This window comes from Struthio camelus, chromosome Z (genome assembly GCF_040807025.1).
Source record: "Struthio camelus isolate bStrCam1 chromosome Z, bStrCam1.hap1, whole genome shotgun sequence".
NCBI classification, from domain to species: domain Eukaryota; kingdom Metazoa; phylum Chordata; class Aves; order Struthioniformes; family Struthionidae; genus Struthio; species Struthio camelus.
This window is the reverse complement of record NC_090982.1, coordinates 58,034,618-58,057,375: the sequence shown is the minus strand read 5'-3', so window position 1 is coordinate 58,057,375 and position 22,758 is coordinate 58,034,618. Positions and strand designations below refer to the sequence as shown.

The following is a 22,758-nucleotide window of genomic DNA, read 5'->3' as shown; positions in this document are numbered from 1 at the left end:
TTTGCTCTTCCGTTGTATCTGGCAAGTATCTCATGTTTCTCCTCTATTTAGTGCAGAATCTTTTTAGTCCTCTTTTTATTCAAAACCCAAAGCACACTGCAGTTCCAGTTGCAACCAGGACTTCTGATTGATCTGGCAATACCAGCAAATAATTAGAGCAGCTGTTATACTGTCTGTTCACCTCATGACAGAATTTGTGGGAGAAATACAAACGGGGCAATAGGAGTAAGTAATAGCAATTCTCTTCACAGTTTGTCATCCTCGAGAATAATGTTAGTTGCTGTGATTGTTTGTATATGGAGACAGGCCAAAGTTTTAGATAGAAGTGGAGTGGAAGTGGTAGATTAGTGAGCACTTCTCTTTGAGAGAGAAGAAAGCGTAATCGCACTTCAGATCTTGAGACCAAGAATAGGTATGAGAGGAATTTCCGACAACTGACTTTAACTTTTTTTACAACCTTTTTTTTTTTTTTTTCAAAATACTTTGGAAGAATAAGAGCTGAGAACTTTTAGGGTCTTTTCATAATACAAAAAGTTACACTCAAAAGTCCTGATGATCAGGAAAACACAAAGAATTTCCAACCGTTTTAATAGCCTCTGCAGTTTTCCTGAAAAAATACTTTCCACTAAAGCTGTGGAGATTTTCCACAAAAGCTGACAGACAATAGATTTGATAAAAAGGTACAGTGTCACTCGGTTCAGTAAAAGACAAAAAAAACCCTCAAAGTCTGAAACGTCTCAGTAAAGGCCTCAGATCTGAAGGATGTCTCTTTATCTCAACCACTCATGGAATATCAAGATTATAACACTGCAAGCATAAAACACACACATATTTTTCAGGCCATAGGATTGATTTTCCGAGTACATGCGGTTCCACTGAAATTAGAAGACCTTTGAGATAACAAGCACATGCTTGTTGTTACCAGGAGAGTTTCTTTCCACCATTACTTTCTCTCCATCACCTCTAAAATATCAGAAAAATACTGAGTTGCAACCTCGGGACTGTGTGCTTCTCCACAACTAGAGCTGTATCAAGGCTCTGCTGGTATTTCCACCGTAGTAAAGCAAGTGCTCATGCTGCACATCCCTGTGACTCATCTATATACATAAAAATTCAGGACCTATGCACTGTTCTGGGCCCACCTATACATATATAAGTATGTATACACACCTCCGTACAATGCAAAATTTTTTAATATATCTGTATGTAATTTTACTTTTTTTTTTTTTAATTTCATATCCTGCACCTTAGCTGTAATGAGATAACTTGAAATAGTTCTTTTCTAGAATTTGAAACTAGCAGAAGCCTGCCATAAGTGAGGATTGTTTGCTTTATTGATTTTGAAAGTGAGTGTTTAAGACATAAAATGCAATTTGCATGCTTGTAACACTACCATAGCATTGTTTTATTGATTTAGACCCTTATCCTCCCCAGAGGAAGGCTGCTATGCCCACACACTCATTGTTCCATTAAAGTCAGTGAGCCACCACGTAGTGGTGTCTTTACAAGAAACTTATTACTGGAGCGAGAAACCAGACAGACAAACACTTGCTCATTTCAGCGTGCCACTGCTTGCTGTTTTAATTACTTTTAATATGGTAAATGCGAACAGCTATTCAGTCAAAAGAGTTGGTATTGTAGATGTAGAAAACAATACATTAAAAATATTTGTACTGCAAGCATTCAGCCATATTTCAAAGAGTGACTAAAGAAAGCTGACAGAATATGTTACATACGGCACTCATAACAGAATGAAGTTTCTGTTGCCATAGGAATTCTAATGTTGAACTGACTGGTTTTGTGCAACCTCAATCAAAAGTTGTTTGAAAATGTTTGTGTGTGGGTGTTTGTGTGTATGAAGAACGACACTGGGAAATATAAGACGATATCAAATAGACACTGAGGAACAGGACACAAGGGAGTGTATGGATGATTACAGTCCTTTTGTTTTCTCGTCTACTTTGGGTACATAAATTACATTTTTAGCCTGAAGGCTAAATATATAGACAGTGAGGGAGATCTGCAGCTGACTGACATTGGTATTGGCTTCACTGAAGCCAGTGACTCTCTGACAGACATTGACCACTTGAAGATCTGTTCTAACTGCTGCAGTTCAAAGGTCCTACATGGAAGAGTTTTGAGAGAATTCAGTTGTACCTTATTCTCCCCTGCCAAGGGCTTTCCCGTACTAACTACCAATTGTCTTTATTCTCCAAGGAAATCCTGGTATAATATTAAGTCATATTTTGGAATATTGATAAAAAATGAAAAGCTTTAACAGATTTTTTAATGCTTAGCTTACCAGTTAAGTCTTCATATATGGTTCAAGTCACCTTACATCATGACTATGAGACTGTATTTCATAAGGTTCACTTGCCATATTTGACAGCTATACTAAGTAATATGAAATGTTTAATCTATGACGACAGGTATTTTTTGGAAGCTGATACTACAGTACTCACGAATGAGGAAATGAACTTTGACAAAATGAATGATTTGACAGATGGCAGTTTGCTTAGAGCTCTTACTAACAGATGTTTGAATGAATGTTCTGCAAGACCTCTGTGAATTTTAGGTTTTATCATTTTATTAGCAAATAATTATCACCTGGTGCATGCGTGCCCTTTGGAAGGTCTTGATGATGAAGTTGCTAATTTTTTTTCCTACTTACCTTTTTTCGGAAAAAAAAAAAACCCTGAATTCTTTGCTGCATGGGGACAGAATGATGGAACTTAGAAAGTCTTTATTTTAAGTATATTTTTCGTATGCCACAGCAGTGATGAGTAGTTTTGTGAGATCCACAGATATACAATTAATTATGCTAGTATTAGGCATTGGAAGACCGAAAGAAGCGAGGCCGAGAGCCAGCAGTGGGGCTGAAACTGCAGGTGGTATGGGAGACACTGATATAAAAAAATGAATAAAATAACAAAAATAAAAAAATACATTCTACATAAGAGAAACAATATTCCAAAATATTGAGAATAAAAAAGTAAGAAAAAAAGTATAAAAACATTATCAGTAATCACTAAGTAAAACACTGGCATAGCTTCTGAAGTAGAAACTAGAATTTAGATGATCTCAGACAAGTACCCTAATCACTGTGCTGCATAATTATTCTTCTACCCTGCTGATTTCTAAGCTGCCTTAAAGTAAACATCATAGACAATAACACGTCAATACTACTGTCTCAATATGTATTTTCGGTGACTGCTGTGTATGGACAACACTTAAGGAAGACTCCAATACTCTGTTTTCTCTGGATCGACTTTGGCATCTTCACCGCAGCAGGCTGGCTCTGTGTACACCCCTTGAGGCACTGAACATATCCATGCATTTCAAGGGATGTCTCATGCATTACAGACTAGGTCCCTAAGTAGTCACTATGATTTCTGCTGTGGGAACAAGCTTTACAAGAACAACATTTTTGCGGCTCCAACTGGACTTAGCAGACAAGGAGCCTTAAAGTTATAAATTACACAGGGGCCTGGGAATGTTTTACCCTTCATCTGCCTGCAAAGATTTCTTTCCATGACAGGTGACCTTTTTAAATTGAGGGTCTCCATGGAAAGACTGTCTAGAAAGAGGATGGCAGAAAATATCTAAAATTGTGCAATAGTTATTAAAAAGAAACAAATAATATTTAAAAGATTTGCACTGAGAAGGTAAAAGTAAGTAAACTCAATGCATTTATTTTGGAGTAGGATACTCATATATTCAAATTTCTAATTAGAAGCTGGGCACTCTATTCATTAAACTGTAACACCTCAAAATATGGACTTTCACCTAAACTTTAGTAAATACTTTCAGAAAAGTTATTTGGGGAGGAAAACTGGAAAAAATAACTGAAATTTTCATTTTAATATATTCTAAATAAAACTTCTAGCTTTTTCATTTTGCAGTCACATTTTACTTTTTAAAATTGGCCCAAATAAGAATAAAAAAATAAAAATAAATAAGGGCTAGAAAGGGATTAATTATTTGAAGAGAGAAAAACATTTCAGTCTAACCTCAAACTAAATATTCTAGATATTTTTGCTTCTTATAAAAACTGGAGAAAAAAAGCACTCAAATTATTCAACCTGAACTGAATTTATTTCCCATTTTTTGATTCTGCCAAACTGAGCTGTCCAGTTGTTCTGTTAACGAATCCTCCTCCTTCTCACAATAATAAAACAAAATATTTGGGTATTTTATTTAATAGTATAAGTATTTTATTTAATAGTAAATTGGTTACCATGCTGATGTCTCTGGAGACAAAGTTCCTGCTATTTTAATGATGGATAACTCAGTATTTTTCTTATTTTTCTATTTAATAACTCACATTTATGCACAGCAGTCTCCAGCAAAAATTCAAATGTTTAGTGCTTGTTCTCAGACAGCAGTATGAGACATTAAATAGTTCGTTTTCTTAATATTCTCTAGATTTCAGGTATTCCCAAATCTGCTCATAGTGATTATAGGTTAATACTGACCTTGTGAAAACAATTTTCATACCCAAAAGACCCCTAAGCACTTAAAAAAAGCTGGTAGTTTCTTGTACACCATTAAAATTACTGCCTTTATCAGACATATTCCTCACAGGAATACACTTCACAATCACATTCCTAAGATGAGCAGAAATTAAGGGATCTCTTGTTCTCACACGTGCTAAGTCACAGTGCAAAAGCAGCAATTACACAGGAGCCAGCTGGCAATGATGTTTTCCACTCCTTGCCTAATCAAATGGCCAAATCCAGAACCAGGACATCAAATTTACCCTATGTCCTCCTTAATCAAACCTTATCCAGTCCCCTCCTGACTCAAAACATCATCTGGGCTAATCTTTGCTGTATGATGCTTTCAAATATCTGTTTCCTATCAGCCTTTAGGGCATACCCTGATTTTCGCTGTCTAGCCTTAAATACACCTTTAACCTCTACTTCTTGTATGCTTTTACCCACCTTCTTCTCATACAGACATAATTTGCAATCCTGCTTTGAATTTAGACAAGCTATTAGTCTGACTTGCTGACACTTAGGAGTGGTCAGCCTGAGGTTAACTGAGCATTCGGGGTTTGCAGAGAATTCAGGGATAACTTTTACAGAGTCCTATGACACATGACTGGATCATGCGGGTGAAGGGATACTTAGGTAAACTGAGCTCATGGTTGCAAGAAAAAGGAAAACAGAACAGGTTTCTGGGGCTGACATTCTCAGGCCTCCCTGGCACATTTACCATCCAACCGAGCCCAGCTTGTCCTGCGGTGCAGTGGCAGGAGCCACTGAAGCTCTGTTGCGAGCTACTTCTCCACTCCAGGCTCCCAGACATTGGTGGTGTACATCTTACTGTTCTTGGGCAAATTAAGACACAGGAAGGTTGTTCTATGGATCAAGAGTCTACTGTCTTGGTATTATTTAGAGATAGAACAAAAAGGCCACCTCTACTCCAAAAGTCTAAAGAAATAGACTCACATCTTCTGGAACAAAATTCATCCCCCTTCCTCCCATAGTTCCTCAAGATGCACCCTTCTGCCAAAGTTACTAATGCATCTTAACCATGTGACTTATCACCTCAGTGCTGTCAAGTAGCCTTAGTTCTGCCAAATTATTCAGTCTTGTTTTACATTACTCTTTATGACATTCCAGTTTAGGCATTTTTAGCATCTCCATTGCAGCCGAGGTCTTTGTACATTACAGGAATAATAATAACTGCCATGGTATAAAAAAGGGTAATAGTTTATGGAAGAGAAAAGGAAATTAGCCACAAAGAGAGGAAAAAAGAACTAAGAAATATAATGTTTGGATAGAGAAACTGGGAGTGAATAAGAAATGTAAAGCATATGCATGGATCTCTAGATTAAAAATCAGTAGAGAGGAGTCAGATTTAGAAGCACCTGTTAGCTGGTTTTTCTTAGAGATTAACAGTTATTCTTAAAATATTATCATCCTGTCACAGGAAGTGAGAGCACTGCAGAGAGGAGCAGTGGTAAGTGGAAAGGAGAATGACCCAGAAAATGTGATAGGAAAGGGAAAGGGAAATGATCGAAAATAGGTACAAGAGAAAGTCGGAATCATAATTTAGGATTGGATCCATTTCCCTGAAGCATCTAGAAAGATTTAGGATGTGGTAGACAAAGAATGCAAACAACAAATCTGCCCACGGCCATCTCCATTCTGATCCACACTTCTTTGAGAAAATATGAACTATGAAAACTGTGCGCTCTGGGACAAGGTAGGAGCAGACATGAAATGGAATCATAGTAAAAAAAAATAAAAAAAACAATAAAACCAAAAAACCAAAAAAACCCCATGTATTTTAAAATCATTCAGGCAAAAGGACAGAGGTTTAGGGAAATTAGTGATCTCTGAAGAAGAGAGCTTTGACAGAAAAGAATATCACTGGAATAAGCACAGCAACCATTTTAGTCATGTTTCATGAGCAATTCAAAAAGTACAAAGCATAGGGTTTTTCCTCATTGTATTTAGAAATATTATCAGCTAATGTCACTAGTAAAGTAGTAAACAGTATACACAGATGTTATTTTATCACAGTGTAAACCTATGAGGAGAAAGACAGGTCAGCAGAACTTTAAAAGAGAGATATGACTTAGTCTGAGTTTAATTTGCTTTCAAAAACATGGTCAATGACCCTTTAAATCACAAGCCAATTACAAACATTGTAGTGCCATTACTAATTACATGCTGAGAGTGTAAATTTAAAATGGCAATTTCAATTTTCAGTTCATTGAGAGAATGCAGGAAAATGAAATTGCATACTAATTAGTTCATGTGTGTCAGACACCTGAAAGATTAGAGAAAAAAACTTGCACTCATTGCAAGTGAGTTACAAGCAAAGCACTCAAACCTTTCATTTGCTCAGCTGCATATAAATAAAGAAATTAAATGACAAAGAAAATTGATAATGATGGAACAAGGCAAAAATAGCTACAGGCATGTAATAATTATACTCTGGGGACTTTGCCCATTATAGAACAGCTTCCTTCAGAATGTATCCAGCATTAGGAGCTGCAATAGAGTAACAGGCTACTGTTTTGGGTTCACTGCACTTAGATGCTAATTCACATTTCATAAAAAAGGAGCTTCTGCTTTCATAACTTTCCACTTAATCTCTGTCAAACATTTAAACTTTTTTCAGAAGTTATCTTCTGGTCCAGTTGCTTCATCAATCAGACCAACATAGAAGAGGTCCCATTATACAGAACCTCAACATTAGAAGTGACCAAAGTCACCTGCCTGTGTGGCCCTCAGATTCCCCTCTGCCTTTGTCAACAGTCCAGGTTCCCACAAAAATGCCAACTGCAGGGTAAGCATCTGTATCTGGGGAAAAGGTGGTAATATGATAAAGTAAAACTTAGTAAAACTAAGGAAAACTTAGTAAAACTAAGAGCAAGCTGTTAGAAAGAGCATTTCTTCCACGAGACCAGGAGGAAGCTAGCCAGAAATCTAATACAGAATCAGAGTATGCTCACTTTTTGTAACCTTCCGCAAATGCTTAAGAACTATCTCCCTGGCCTTTAAAGAAGTTGTACAAAAACAAGACATGGAATCTCTGCCACTCTTCTTCTCTCAACAGAAACTATTTACTCATATAAGGGTCAGGAAGTATCTGTCTCTTACTGTGTATTCTGTGCTTAAAGAACAAGACAGTGCTCTGATGTAGAGAACTACTATGGAGTGCAGAAAGGTCTGTATCCTTGCAAATCATAATAGGGTTTCTGGAGAATGCTCAAAAGCACTTCTTCACAAGCATCACCTCCATGCCAAATTTAGATTTTCTGTCCCCAACTGTATGAAGGCAAAAAGTCTTCAGAAAAGGGAGGAAAAAAATAAGTCCTCTCGAGATTTAAACTTTTGTTTTTAAGTAACAAAGAGTGTTTTCCTTTCTCTGAACTCCAAAAAGTACTGAGCAAGTTTTGTGTAAACTATAGACCAAAACTTATTTTTGAAGAAGAATGAGAAGAAAAAGAAAGAGAATGTTAGGTGCTTTGTACACATTAACCATGTCACTTCATCAGCTTCTATAAAGTCCTTTTATCTTATGGCTATCAAAATTAGGATTGGCACTACCTAGGTTAACTCCAAAAAGAACAAATTTTTCAACCTGATCCCTTCAGCTGAGGTGTTTAGAAACATTTTCTCCATTGGTCCAACCTTTTTGCCAGAGAGGATCAAGGGAATGTCTTTCCTGGTAACAAAGTCCAAGGCAAACATAACTCTGGTCTGGGTAGAAATAGCCACAGCCATCTGACAGCTACTTTGATGATGGGTAAGTGTCTTTGCAGGGAAGCAACTAACCATTAATAGACCCCTTCCAATTCATCTTCTAGTGAAGATATGCCTAGGGGGCCAATGCTAAGCACTTCTGAATTTTTTTCTCCAAATTATTTAATAAAACTCACGCTCTAAAGCAGCCCAAAAAGCTACCGTAATGCTTTTCATTATCCTTTAAAGTCACATTAGCTTTCTATTCCTGAGAAAATAATTCTGCTCAAGCCCCCTAGCATTATTCATTCCAGCTCTTTTTCAATGTATAAATTTTATAAACTTCCTAACCCCTCTAGTCTTCACGGAAGAAAACTGACTTAAGATACATTGAAGGGCCTTTATGCGTTCACTCTGCAGTGAATAACAAACAGTAACATAGGCTACATTTTTCAAAACTGACAAAAGCCAGTATTCTCACCACATTAGCTTTAGAAAACTTTATCAAACAGTGCTTTGCACCTGCTTTCTAAACAAGAAAAATGAACAGGAAATCCTGTACGCATTTTCCCATAGCATTTGGGAACTGTTCAGAAAAATCACAATTGGTAGCCACTATGAAGACTGAAACGTGAATAGAAATTACGCTATTTATACAAGGATAACATCAAGAAGAGTGTGTCTGATGCAACTGAGGGACACAAAGACCTTGCAGTTCAACATACTCGCAACGCCGGTAGACTAGGAGCCACTTTTGTCTAAGTGAGTGAAGGAGACGGGAGAGTTATCAAGACACATGAGCCGGGGCTGCAGTAGTAGTGGGACATGCAGAGTTGCTGTTTTGTACAGAAGCGTTTGCACACTTCCTTTTGGGGGTGAAGACACTTCATCCGGCCTCTGCAGCCTCCTCCCAAGTAGCTTGAGCAGCTGAAGGATTCTCAGAGCTTGGCCAAGGCAGAAGATCGTGACAGGACTCCTCATTAACTCCCACCTTTCCTTTCTGCATCTGTAGCCCTTTTATGACACCTGTAGCCATCCACAGAGCGTGGTTCGCGCAGCTCAAGGGAAGCTGGCTGCTACTACGGTCAGAGGCAGGGCCTGTGAGGGAAGGAGACTGAGCCATGCCACGGCCTCCCACTCATCCCGAAGGAGCAGCAGCCCTCACTGTACTGGCTTTTGCCATTCCTGTGCTGGATGCACTTGGAGGGAAACACCCTTTTCACATACTGAACATACTGATTAGTATGCAAGTTTTTGCCACGAGTAAACAACTGAACATGCTAAAGCTTAGACCAACCCACACCTCATAAAAAGAAAACAGCACAGAGTAAAGAGCTACAGAAATTACTAGCTCTTCATTAAAATACAGCCACAGGACTTCATATTCCATTGCTTCAAGACTTTTTCTGAAGACATTTGCTACACCTGGAGAAATCTAGTCCACAAAGGGTACAGTGACATTTGAATCTAGAGGTAACATCCTTTGAGCAGGAATGAAAAAAAAAATTATTTTCAGCCCCACAGACATGGTTGAACTAACAACTATTTCAACCTTAAATAAAACAATTACTGTTACTTCTAGAGTGATCCACACACTGCTTAAAGCATATGTGCGTGCTGAGCAGCTAGGCAGAGAGGATAAACTATTTCCACAGGCCACGGTATGGCGAAAAACATATTACAGTAGACTAGAGTTATACCCCAAAGAAGGTTGTAGGAGTGTATCAAAGCATGTCCCACAAGAGATATTGCTGCTAAACACTACTAAGGACCTACTGAGCAAACGTAGCACCTGTGAAAAGAGCTTCCTTGAAAAGACTCTAAATCTGCTTCTGTGGCTAGAGATTCTTAGAGTCACAACAGAACATAGGCATACACTTTTCAAACAAAAAGATTTGTTTATTTATAACCTTGAAATTTTTACTGTTTTGCAACTCAATAGTCCACTTTTGTCTAGGCTACACTTATGACAGAGAATAAGAATCTAGCTATTAGTTTACCACTTGTCTTCATCAGTTTCTTAAACGACAATTGAATCAAGGAGATTTTTTTTCTCTCCGCAGCTCCATCTGTTACCTGAATCCATGGCCATCTGTCATTTTCTGCAGCAGTCCAAGCATTTACAAGACCCTTCTTATTAAGTCGCGCATAGTATGGATACCATTTCTGGAGTCCAAAAAGCGCTCGATGAGTGGATGATGCAGTAATTTGTTGGTTTGACACAATACCTCCTTCTATTCCTAGAGGGCCAGAGCATCCTATGAATGAAAACAAGAAAAGAAATGAATATAACTGAAATTATCAATTCTTCTGAGTCACTAGTGACTGTACCTATGAATAGCATATAAATAGAACCAAAATATCATGTGCCAAATATGTTATTAGAAAAGACTTAAAGCACCTGATTAGGATTTTCTTTATTTGTAGAAATGAGTAAATACTACAAAAATATTGCTTGTAAATAACTATTCCCATCACAAAATTAAGGAAATAAATCAAGTCTGTAACTTCTTCTAGTTTGCTTTCTCTGGAGAGTTGTGAGTTTCAGTTTTATGGATACAAACATTAAAAAAAAAAATGATTCTCATATTCAAATATGGTAATAGTTGCTAAAAGCAAATTTCAGATTGTGTAACTACTATAAGGTTTCCATATTGCTGCTTGCACCATAACAATTAGCCCCTTAGCCAATACGCTACAAACTGTTACTGCATTCATCTTTAGAAATATGAAATTAGAAACATGATACTGTTCAGGAACATTAAAAATAAAGGTCCTACATATCTAATCAGCAAAACATGTAGTATATATTTAACTATAATGTTCAAATGTGCACAAATTTATGAATGATGTTTATCACTAATTTTTTCATCTGAAGTAATAGTTAGATGTAACCTTTCGTAGAGTCAAGATATCTTTGCATATATTGATTTCCAAAGCCACTAAGGGTACAGGAACAATACTATATAATTATTGTGAGTAATCTAAATACGGAGAACTTTGAAAATTCATGATATACAAATGATTGGCAGGCTACCTACTATTAAACCCCCCCCAACCACTTTCAAGGAAAAAGATTTATTCTCTTCCTCTAATCAATTCAGATGCAGGATATAAAGAGAAGCTTATTACAGGACTTACTGCAGCAGTTGATCTGCTCAGTTGTTCAAAAGATCTTCTATTTTATAGTCAACTGCACTTTAGCAATTTTAAACCCAACAGAATGGAGAAGACATTTGCTTACTTTTAAGGTTTTCTCAGAAGCCTGGCAGTGCTTTCACCTTTAGCACTACTGAAGAATAAACTCCAGAATGGTATTGCTATGAAATCATTACATCATATGGTCATAAAGTCACATATAATTCAATTCTTCATTAATTAAAACGTACTGAGAAGAAAAAGCGATCAGTGCAATTTGCTGCTTTTGAGAGAAGCTGAGGCAGGCAGACAGTGCTGGGAGTCCCTAGCAACATAATCCCTGGGTATTGTGTGTCACTGGTAAAGGAGACAAATATAAAACAAAACTAAGTTCATTATGGGGCCATGGACAAGCATGTGTGCATGCTCTGACAACCGAAACTAAAAACCCCATACTGGTGGAGTTCCAAATGTATTATTTCTCAGATGAGAAAATCGGTTTACATTTAGGAAGATGCTAAATGAAATCTTGGTCCCACTGAAGTTATGACTGACTTCCACCATACTATGATTTCACCCATATTTTTAAGAGTCCTTTAAGATCTAAAGATCCAGTTCTGCCTTCGTATCACCCAACAATAAATTCGTTGTAATCAGCACTTAGCTATCAATTCTGTTTAGGCTGCACAAGATAGAACAAAAAGCAGCTCTCTCTCCCACAGCTGTCCGAGACGCATAGTAGTGCCAGCAGAAAATAAAGTCTTTGTCACTAGTGTAGCCAAATACAATACAGGATAGATTCAAAAAAAACCCACATCTGTTGGAAAAATGTTATTTTTCACAGTGTTATCAAGTGATATGTAAACATTGAAAGACCTATTCAAATCTTAGCCCTGCTTCTGAAATCTTTTCAGCTAATTAGAATAAATCCTTTTGGTTTAAAGCCACACGTTTCCGAGCCAGGGAAAAAATTCTGTATTTTCAAAGGAAAATGTCCATTTTCAAGAATTTCTCAGGTTTATTTATTAGAATATCTTTGCCATTTCACAATATAAAAGAAAGTACGAGCATGTTTCCCTATATGTATATGCAACTCATATGTATATGCAACACATGCAGACATACAGGACCAACTCCAGCTTACAATGTAATTAGCCACCCCTAATATTTGATGAATATGGATGAGAAATACCTAAAAATAGACATGCAAGAAAACAGAATAGAGTCCTTTAAGAGGAGCTTAAATAGGAGGTATGGAGACCTACCCAATATTGCAGGTTTTTTTAATGCAGATGTAGAGCATAGAGCTTTGTTCTGTCCCCTGATGGTGAAAGGCCCAGGGAGGAGGACACCTGCCCACCCTGCTAGCATTACTCGGTGACCTAAGGGGAAAGAGGTGTGCATGAGCATAGAGCCCCAGCACACACCAGTATCAGCTCTGATGGGGTTCCAAAATAAGTGTGTTTGGCTTTGGGAAGTATTTTTCAGAAGCAGAACATATACTTGATGTTGAGACCCTCAACCTCCTATAAACGTCCCAGCTTCAGCAGATCCTAGAGAAGAAATGGACATGCAGTTTTTTGCTTATCAGCCTCTGTCTAAGGTGCATAGTGAATAGTTTGGATTGGAAGCCATGTTTGTTTTCATGCTTAATATGTGTTAAATCGTATTTGAAATATGTATGAACTTCTTACAGGAGATGTGAATTTTCCTTTCAAAATCAAAGGCAGTTAAATTGCCAAGTACAGCCCTTACTATGCTCTGTCAACTATGACCATATATGGTCAGAAGTGTTTGCCTTCCTTAGCTTTAGGAGGATTAGTCCTAAAATCCAAAGCAAATTTGTACCTTTAGGGAATAGGTACTTCATTGTACAAGCTTCTTATTTTAATTGCAGTTCTACCCCTGTCAAGCTGACACTTGCCAATTTGAGTTAAACCCAAAATTTACCACTTACAAGAATTAAAAAAAACACATTAGCAAAACTTTCTACTTTGGTGTTTATTCTAAGCAAAACAAAACGAGATGTATAGAAAATGTGACACTGGATAGCCATTTCTAAGCAATACTACATTTACAATAAAATATACATGTATGCACTATTAAGATATGACTTCAGAGGACCATCTTTATCCACTGCCCTGAAGGGCAGATCGTTCTCATGAGATGGGAAATTTGAATTAAGCGTTATCTTGCTGGTCTAAATTACAGAATTTAGCATTTATAATATAATCCTAGTCCTCTGTCCATAGCAATGCTGATCAATTAAGCAATTTCCTAGGCAAAGGCCTGACAGCTGGGCCTTCAAGACGCCTACCCAAGGCTACCTGCTCCTGAGGCATACCCAAGATATCTGTGCATGCATAATTAAGGTTGTTTTCTTAAGTACTATTACTTTGAATTTGACAACACCAAATTTAATCTACCATCTTATAGCCAAATCAATCAGTATTTTGAGATCTTTCTGAAACTCTTTAGTCCATTTTAATAATGCTAAGTAAATTTCCTAAATTATCAGAACGTTTTGCTACCTTACTCTTCTAGAAGGATATTGAACAGTCAGGACTTCAGTACAGTTTCTGCTAGAACTCTACAAGTAAGCTCCTTCCATTGTTAAAACTGACCATTTTATCCATCCTTTTTCTCTTTATTTTTAACCCAACATTATTCTACAAGAAAACTTTCCAATTTATTTTCTTTCATCAGTTGAAAGGAAATTGTTGAATTTTTTTTTCTTTTTTGAAATTTGAATACAGGGGAGCAAAAAGAATTTCCTTATCCATGTGTTCATTAACTTCTTCCAAGTACTCCAATAGATTTGTGGGGAATGCTGTGTCCTTACAGAAGTTATAATGGGGCTACTACTCTCTAAATCCCCCAGGCATTTCCTTTGCCTGAAAACTCGCAGCTGAATTACCTACTTTTGGTTCTATTAAACACATTTTTATCAGTGAAGCACTAGCAACAGGCTAGCTGCTGCATAAGATCTTCAATTTGAGACACAAAAATACTTTTCTTCAGATCAAAGTAGCAATTACTCCTTTTAGTTCTTACCGGCTAGGATATGCCATTGACTACTAACAATGAAGGAAACAAGATGATGCTGCTTTTGGCGATTTTTTATCCATTAAATAAAAAAAAAACTGTTAATTTTTTTTTTTAAATAGCAGGTGCATATTTTTGCAAAATATAATAACACACTGTATTATATTTTACTGCTGTTACACCTCTATTCACAGAAATGAAATTCACAGTTCATTTAACAAAAATCATGACAAATGGGGAAACTGGAGTCTCCAAGAAAGTAACAGCATCACTACAATGACCCTGTACAATCCAGGCCGGTTAATGCCAGTCATTAAACAGTCAACCATTTTTATTAGTTAATGCTGACACATTGGACTATGACAGGTAACTTGATGCAAGAAAGTAAAAAAAAAAATAAAAAATTTTGCATAGCAGGTTCATGCTATAGATTCATGAGGAAGACTTTGTCACCTAGAGTTGTTACTTTTTATGTCATTAAATAGCAAAATAATAATGCAAGCAGTATTTTTTTAATCCTACACTGACAACTGGTGTTCACCAAAAGAAACACTATTGATGCTCCTCTTGCTCACATTAAACATATACCAATGCGCAGAACACTCACTTCATTGTGCACAAAGATGACACAAACGCAAAGGTGTACCAATAAGCTACATGACTCGGAAAAGATCCAGTGAAGTATGGTAAAAGTCGACACCAATATCTGAGAAGTTAAAGATTCCTTTCTCTTTTCATTTCTCCTAAAAACCTCCACTAAATCAGTTGAAGAAGGCACGGTGATAAAATTGCCTTGAAGATTTTTTTTTTTACAATCTCAAACATAACTACATCTGAAATGCAACTTTGGTTTTTACCACAAAGCAAATGATCGGCATTCCAGGTTTCACTCCTAGACCAAAGGTATGAGGACCATCAGCTCTTCCAACAATAAGGGCCTCCAGCAGACCAAAAATATTGTTGCAAAAGGAAATAGACGGTAACAATTAGAAAAGAGCTGACTCTAGTTTACACAGATAACTCTTTAGAAGTAAATTAGAATAGGGAAATATGCCACTGATGCTCATTCTTAGTAAGTGAAGGACAAACTATTTTAAGAAAAAAAAAAGAAAGACCACAGTGGGAGATAATAATAAGCAGAAAGCACTGGGTAAACATGTTACTCGAGTGCGTTTAATGTGGACTTCTATACTGTATTTCAGTTCATAAATTAAGCAAAACCTCCAAATGGTTTAAACACTGATTGCAAATGTGAGGATTATGCCTCTGCAAACAGAAGAAAAAGATTTATTGTTATTGACAATGTAGCATGTCTGATTTTGTAGCATGAATATATAGCTTTCATTTCTTCTGTTGGTTTGTCTCCAGGTAACGTCATCAAAACAAACAGATGCAAAATTGAAGGCATGCAGAAAACAAATCTGCTTTAGGCATCTGTACTCCTGTCTTTCTCCAAGCACCTCATTTTGTGGAATGAGATTACTCTGGCTGTGCTTAGCATAGCATGGTAATTGTGCTGAACACAAACCCTGACAATGGCATTACAGAAGACCTCTGATATTGCAGTAATTAATGCTGATACATGCATAAGCTTCCCACCGTGCAAGAAAGGCATCAGCCTATTTCTTCTTCTTATTCCCCCTGCCACCCACATATCTTTGCCTAGTTTGTTCTATCAAGGATACCTCTCTTCTGATAACAGTGAATTTGTTTTTATAGGAACCAGTTACATGGATATGGACAATCGCTTAGTGATCTGCTATTAAAGATCCATTCATATTCAAGATATGAAGGTACACAGAAAATATGAAGGTTTCTGTAGGGCTTGTTTTTTTCAAAACCATGAAACACTAATGATAAAATCAACGTTTCTAATTTCTTTCTTTGTAAAGAGTATGCAAAGTGACTTTGTAGAGAGGTGGTCGGGAGACAGAGCTTTCCTTCCTGTGAGAATCCTCTGATGGACAGCCAGAGGCATTTCCTGCACTGAGATAGCCTTGAGAAGCTGATGCTTCCCACACAGGACAGAAGCACGTGGAGATTGCAACTCAGGGAAACCAGATCAGGTCTTTTTTATATAGTGTTGTATCTGAAATGAAAGGTTGCTGTTCATGGGCTGATTTGCTTAGTTCTTCTTTGGTGATTTCTGCATTCTGCTCTTTGCATAGAAAGGATATTCCCTATGCAAAGCACAGGAACCAATGCCTGGGGAACTGCGACACACAGCATGCTTAAAGAGGACTCTATCCAACAGGAATTAACAAAATTAAAGGAAGATGGAACTGATTTAGAAGTCCCTAAACCAATGACAGCCAGAAGCTGGAAAAACACAATGGGAGAACACTTAATGCTTATTCTTTTCTTACACTAATTCACTAAGCATTCACTTCAGATCACTGTCACAGGTGGTCAACTTTCATTTGACCAAGTGTAGCTACTCTTATGCTCAAAAAGAAGGATGTGTATAAAATCTCAAATCTCCAAAACTATAAATAGAAAAATATTCATAATACATGAAGTGAACGTTTCCACTATGTTCCGTGCTGAACTCAGCAATATTAATATTATTAACACCACTCTTAGGCATGTTCATAATGCTTTTAATGGAACTGGTCTGGAAAGAGGACTTCTGGTATGAAGCACACTGTTTATGGATCCTCGTCAAAGAAAAATAGGGCTTCTAATTATCTGGAAAAGTTTCTTTAACCCAAGACATGCCAACCAGATCCATGCTATTCCTGATAAATGTTTGTTAAATGCCTTTTTCAAAAGCTCCAGCAGTGACTATTCAACAATCCCATGTGGTGTTTGAGTAAAGTCTAACCTGAATCTTCCTTGTTCTGTTTTACTATTTCTTGTCCTTATTCTACGAAGAGGGACAGCAGTGTAGTCTCTTCGCAACAGCCTTTAGTGCATCTGAAAACATAACCCTTGTCTCCATTCAGTATTCTCTTTTCTAGCTAGACATGCCAAATAGTCACTATTTACTACGCCAAGTAGACAGCACAGCACAAAGCTTGAAGGAACACGGCTGTCCTAGCCGTGCTGGATACTAGGAGAACAGAGAGGCACAACTCCTGAATGTCAGGAGAGACTTCAAAATCTCCCAAATGATTAATTGAACCTTGACAATGAAGTACCATATAGTCAAGTTGCAGCTAGGTCAGAAAGCTACTATCGTTCTACACCATTTTGAGAAAGGACAGACATGCCATGCAACTGCCTGATACAAAATGCTTCCTGTAAGTCTATACCGTTACTAAAGTTATGGCATTCAATAGTTCATTGATAAGCATTACTTCAGTTTTACTGTATTTTCGAGCAGCAACTATGACTTTTTTAAATAAAAGACAAAATTATATTGCAGTAAGGAGTTAGGGGAGTTTTTCAAACTCCCTTGCTGACCTCTCACATAGAAATGTATTAATCTGTGAAAAATGATTTTTACATTTCAAGTTGGAACTGTGAAAAATAACATTTTTGCCATATTTCAATAGCAACGTAACCCATTTTTATGTAACTCAGAGCCTTTAAAACAGTACTAAAGTTAATCTGAATAAAACAGAAATTACAGAGTAACACTGAAATACTTTATACAAGAATTAAAACCACATACTTATCATAGCAGTTAAATTCACAGGGGCTTTCAAGTTGCACTGTAAAGTAGTGGACATATGATCATAGCTACACATAAGACATGAACAAATAGGTGGTACCATGTTCTATTTACCAAGCATAAGGTTTTTATGGATGTAGACTTGGGCCCTTGCGGGTGGAGAAGATTGCATGGCTGTGGATCTATTAGTCATTGGTTGTGGATTTTTTAGTTATATCCCCCGCTTTCAGCCACTGTAAATGGCTGTGGCACAGAGCACAGTCAATCACTTATTTAAGCATGTAAAAAGAAAATGAGGAATCCAACTAGATTTCAAAATAATCCTTTTTATTTTCTACTGAATACTGTACAATCCATGCACCTCTCCCTTCCTCATGTATTGCTAGAAAAATTTCTCTCAAGAATACAAGAAAAGAAAACTCAGCAGGTTTCCAATTAGATTAGGAAATTTGCTAATCAGGCACCATATTTTGTGAAGTTCAGCCTGATTTCAGATGGCTGCAGATAGCCTCACCTTTTGCAGTTCTTTGGCTTTATATTATTTTGATCTGCCTTTACTACAATGCCGGAGGCAGGGAGAGAGGGGGTTGCTGTGGAGTGGAAAAAACGTACCAAAGAACTTTTTAAAATGGCAAATGTATTATATTGTAGTGTATTCCTTCCTTTTCACTAGGTTCATTTTGGAGGTCATGCTTTTTTCTGTCACAAGGCAACATTAGTAGTAGAATAACTAAAAATTTTAAAAACAGAACAGGTAAATACATCTTAAACTGGTAATACCACCATTTCCAGGAGCTGTCAGCACTCCCAGGAAAGAAGAGCAAGACAAAGAATATACATGCTAATGCTATACAATGAGGTTCACCACTTGAAAAGCATATATTCTCCCTCTCTATTGCAGTAACCCAGCTGATGTAAATGCACATTCTCACAGTCTTGCTGGCTGGTGGGAATGGTAATTTCACAGGTGCTAATTGCACAGGAATTTTCATTGATTTCCTTTACAACTTTTATTAAAAATCTTATCAAGGAGAGGTGAAACATCTGGATTCTGACCATCTAAACTGCTGACTGTTTGGAAGATCTAAACTGATTCCCCGAATTTGCCACAGGAACCAGAGGACAGCACCATGTGTGTGTCTGTGTGTGCGTGCGCTCACTACTGCTAATTTAAAGGTACTTCATGACATTTGAAAATTTGTCTGTTCCAAAAAGTTTGAAAAAATATTTGAAAAACATACTTTCTCTTGCAAGTAGAACTGGAAAGACAAGATATAGTTACATTGAAAGCCTGCATTTTCCTGGCAGATCTACAACGGAAATCAATGGGATTACAACATCAGTGTAATTAGCATTCCTGAAAGCCAGGCTGACAATGAGAATGTCCGTTTGCCTCAACAGAGAAAAGGAATATGTGCTTTTCAAGTGCAAAATCTCATTTTGCAGGCTAGATACACTCTTTCTGTCTTTGTGTTTTCTTTTGTTTTCATAAGAACAGCAACAGCTCCTAGAAATGACAATATTACTAGTTACAAAATATATTCATTGAAATTGTTTAAAAACACTAGTGGCACTACTATGAATTCTACATTGTGATAGAATACATGTCCTTCTGAAAGAACTAACTATACGGGACTTCCCTACGATATAATGCTGAAGTGATAAGCTAAATATGAGGTATAACTACAGTAGAGAACACTAATTGCATGTAAATAACTGTTACTTAAATCCAACTATCCAGAAACTGCAGCTCTCAGCCTCTAAGCTGTTTCCATCTTCTTCTATAAAATAGCTAACTTTCTAATAACTGCAAATTCAGATATCAGAATTTAGATCCTGTTTCTGCAAGCCATTTGATGTAGGTATAACCTTATATCCCTGTAAAGCAGCTTTCAGGATCAGAGCTTGCAGCTATGTTAAAATACAGAATTAATTTAAAGGTCAGAGACTTTTATTAGGGTGGAAGAAATTCAGAATAAAGATTCACACAGTAATATTTGAATATGTGCAGTAAAAGAAGTCTTTCATTACTATAGCTGTGTAATAAAATGAAATGTTGTACCTGTGACTCCATGAAGTATTTTAAACATAAATCAAACACACACATATAGAGATTTTCTATCTCATTATTTTTTATCATCATCTCTTTTCACCATAAAGAGGATACTATCCCAAAATGTCTATATGAAAAAGTAGCTAACCAAACAATGCAAACATAATGGATAATATTCATCCCATCCAACTTCAACCACCTTAAAGTTGGGTCTCTGTTCTGAGCTCTGTTTAGGCTCTGCTTAGGCTCTTTCTATTCCCTGTGCAAAGAACTGAGCATCTCTAAACCACGATTTCCATTATTCAGTCTCTGAAGCAAGTGCTTGAGATAGATTTGATCCATCTTTTCTCTTTCTGCTGACCAAGGAGTGACCCTAGACCATTATCTTCAACTTAGTGTCTAACTTTAAGAGGCTAAAGTTAAGTGAAATGAGTCAGACAAGTCTTAAAAACACTGAAAAGAGATCACATTACAAATACATAATGACACATTTTCCTGCAAATACATTTACTAGATAGTTAATATAGTGGGACTTTATGGAAAAAGGTCTTTAAAAATAGATGACAAAGAAGAGATGAGCATAACAGCAAACAAATAGTTTGCCAGATTTGGGGTTTTCTGTTGAAAAAGACAATAATTAAAAAGTTGATATGACAACTGATATAGGTAATAAGTAATAATAAGTAATCCACACTGAAATACGCATGCCAAACCTCAGGAAGCTATTTGCATAGAAATACCAACTGACTCCTTGCTCTGTCTACATTATATCTAAAATTGTAACTGCAGATTCTTTTCAGTTCAATATTCTCATACCAGTAAATCCTGCAAAGTCAAACCAACATAGCGGACCCCAACCTGAGTTGAAATAATCTGATATAGTTCTGTTGACTTCTCAGCGATATTGACTTATAGTGGCTGAGGATTTGGCCTTAAGTAGCTCACTTTATCCAGTAATATACAGTACTACCTGTAATAATAATAATAAATAATTTGCTCATCTGCAAGCCATTCCAAAGCAGAACACTTTGTACAACTGTGTTTGCTGTTCATATTTATCTGGTTGAAGTCAAATATAAATACATTTCAGTCCCAGTTGGTCACAGTCTGTTAGACTGACGCCTGACATACAAAAATCCCATTTAGTTTCCTAGACCAAATTAAATTTTTACTGTTAGCTGCAGGGATAATTAGTAAATTTAAGAAATTTGAAGCATCTTCACTTCTTCATTCCATCTAAATACGGCAATTACATCTTCATTTTCAGGAGAAGGTAGAGTTTGACTGTCCGTCAAAGAGACTTATTTTCCAGAAGACCCTGTTTTTTGCATATGTATGCAGACCATATGTGTAAATGTATAGGCTGACAGACCGAAGAAGAGATAAAGTCTTAAGCTACCGGAAGCACTCTATTTGTTTTTTTATATTCTGTTTACTTTAGTCATGCACAAAGTAAACATACTGTTTGGCGGTATTATGACATTCCTGTTATGAAGGACTGAGTCACATATCCCAACTCATTCTCTGATTAGTCGTCTCATGGCTTGGCTTCAGTAGTCCAGGAGCACTCATTAGCAATGTTTCAATAGAGTTGCAGGTAACAGATATAGCAGGTATAGTTCTACAAATACATTTTTTTGAACGAATTGATGCCTATTTTTTGCTGGTTTTTTTATTTGTCAAGGACATTCTTAATGCTATCTCACCCTTTCTCAGGATCATGAGACTTTTTTTCCCCCCCTCACTTGGCAGCTCTTGCTTCTTATCCCATCTCTTAACCCATCGCTTTTAAACACAAGTAAAGCCTAAGCTCTCTACAGTCCCTCCTACACCGATACAGATTTTTCCTTGGAATGAATCCTAAACAATGCAAGAATTGTGTAGAAAGCACTAACTTTTTAAACATAAGAATTCTGCAAATCTCTAAAATGAATATAAAAATCACCATTTCCCCAAAGGATGATGAATACTGCAGCATCTACATTACCTACAAGTCTGGTGACGGTAATCGGATCTTTATCCATACCTGAAGATCTCTAGCTCAAGTGAGGTAGTGCTTTACACTTGAGCTGTTCAACCTGTCAATGATGAGCATAGTGTAGTGGGGAGACAGCTGCAGGCCACAAGCTCAACTTAACATTTTTTATCTGTTGCTATTTTAATTATTCTGCAGCTAATCAAATTATTCACTTAGTCTATGTAGTTTGAGTGTTTTTTGCACAATCCAGTATTTTAATCTGAGTGATATTGAGTAATGTGGTTGTAGCAACTCACGTTAATTGTTGTTTTGAAGATTAACCCCATGGGCAAGATCAAATCAATATTTGTGTTTCCCCTGAAGAAATTTAAAATTGATCAGTACTTCCTCTGAGACATGGTAACTGACCATGTGTCCCTCTTTCTAGTCCATCACAATGTGAAATAAAAACACAGAAATGCATTTACAAAACCTCACTTTATTAGCCTGAAATCTAGTTAAACAACCTACTACAAGTCAGTAGACTTGTAGTACACACAATGTCAGCTATTGTTTCAGGTAGCAGATAAAAATGTAAAGTCACAGGGGTTATAACTTCCCAGTGACTCTAACCACACAATGGAATAGCACATTTTTGCCTGGCCATGATGGACTTGTAGAGCCATTCAGTTCTGAAATCTGGTTAATAGCACACAAAGCATTTATCTTCATAAGCTTGCTTCAC

General features: G+C 36.8%; 1 protein-coding gene across 2 annotated transcripts in view; it reads right to left on the bottom strand.

The window, feature by feature from the left end:
• The window catches only part of LOC104144888 (EGF-like repeat and discoidin I-like domain-containing protein 3), a 254,672-nt gene that overhangs the window by 70,363 nt on the left and 161,551 nt on the right, over positions 1-22,758 (bottom strand). For both annotated transcript variants that reach the window (XM_068928088.1, XM_068928089.1), the window contains one exon: positions 10,281-10,462. In XM_068928088.1, the coding sequence (XP_068784189.1) occupies positions 10,281-10,462 (182 nt within the window). The remainder of the gene's footprint in view (positions 1-10,280; positions 10,463-22,758) is intronic.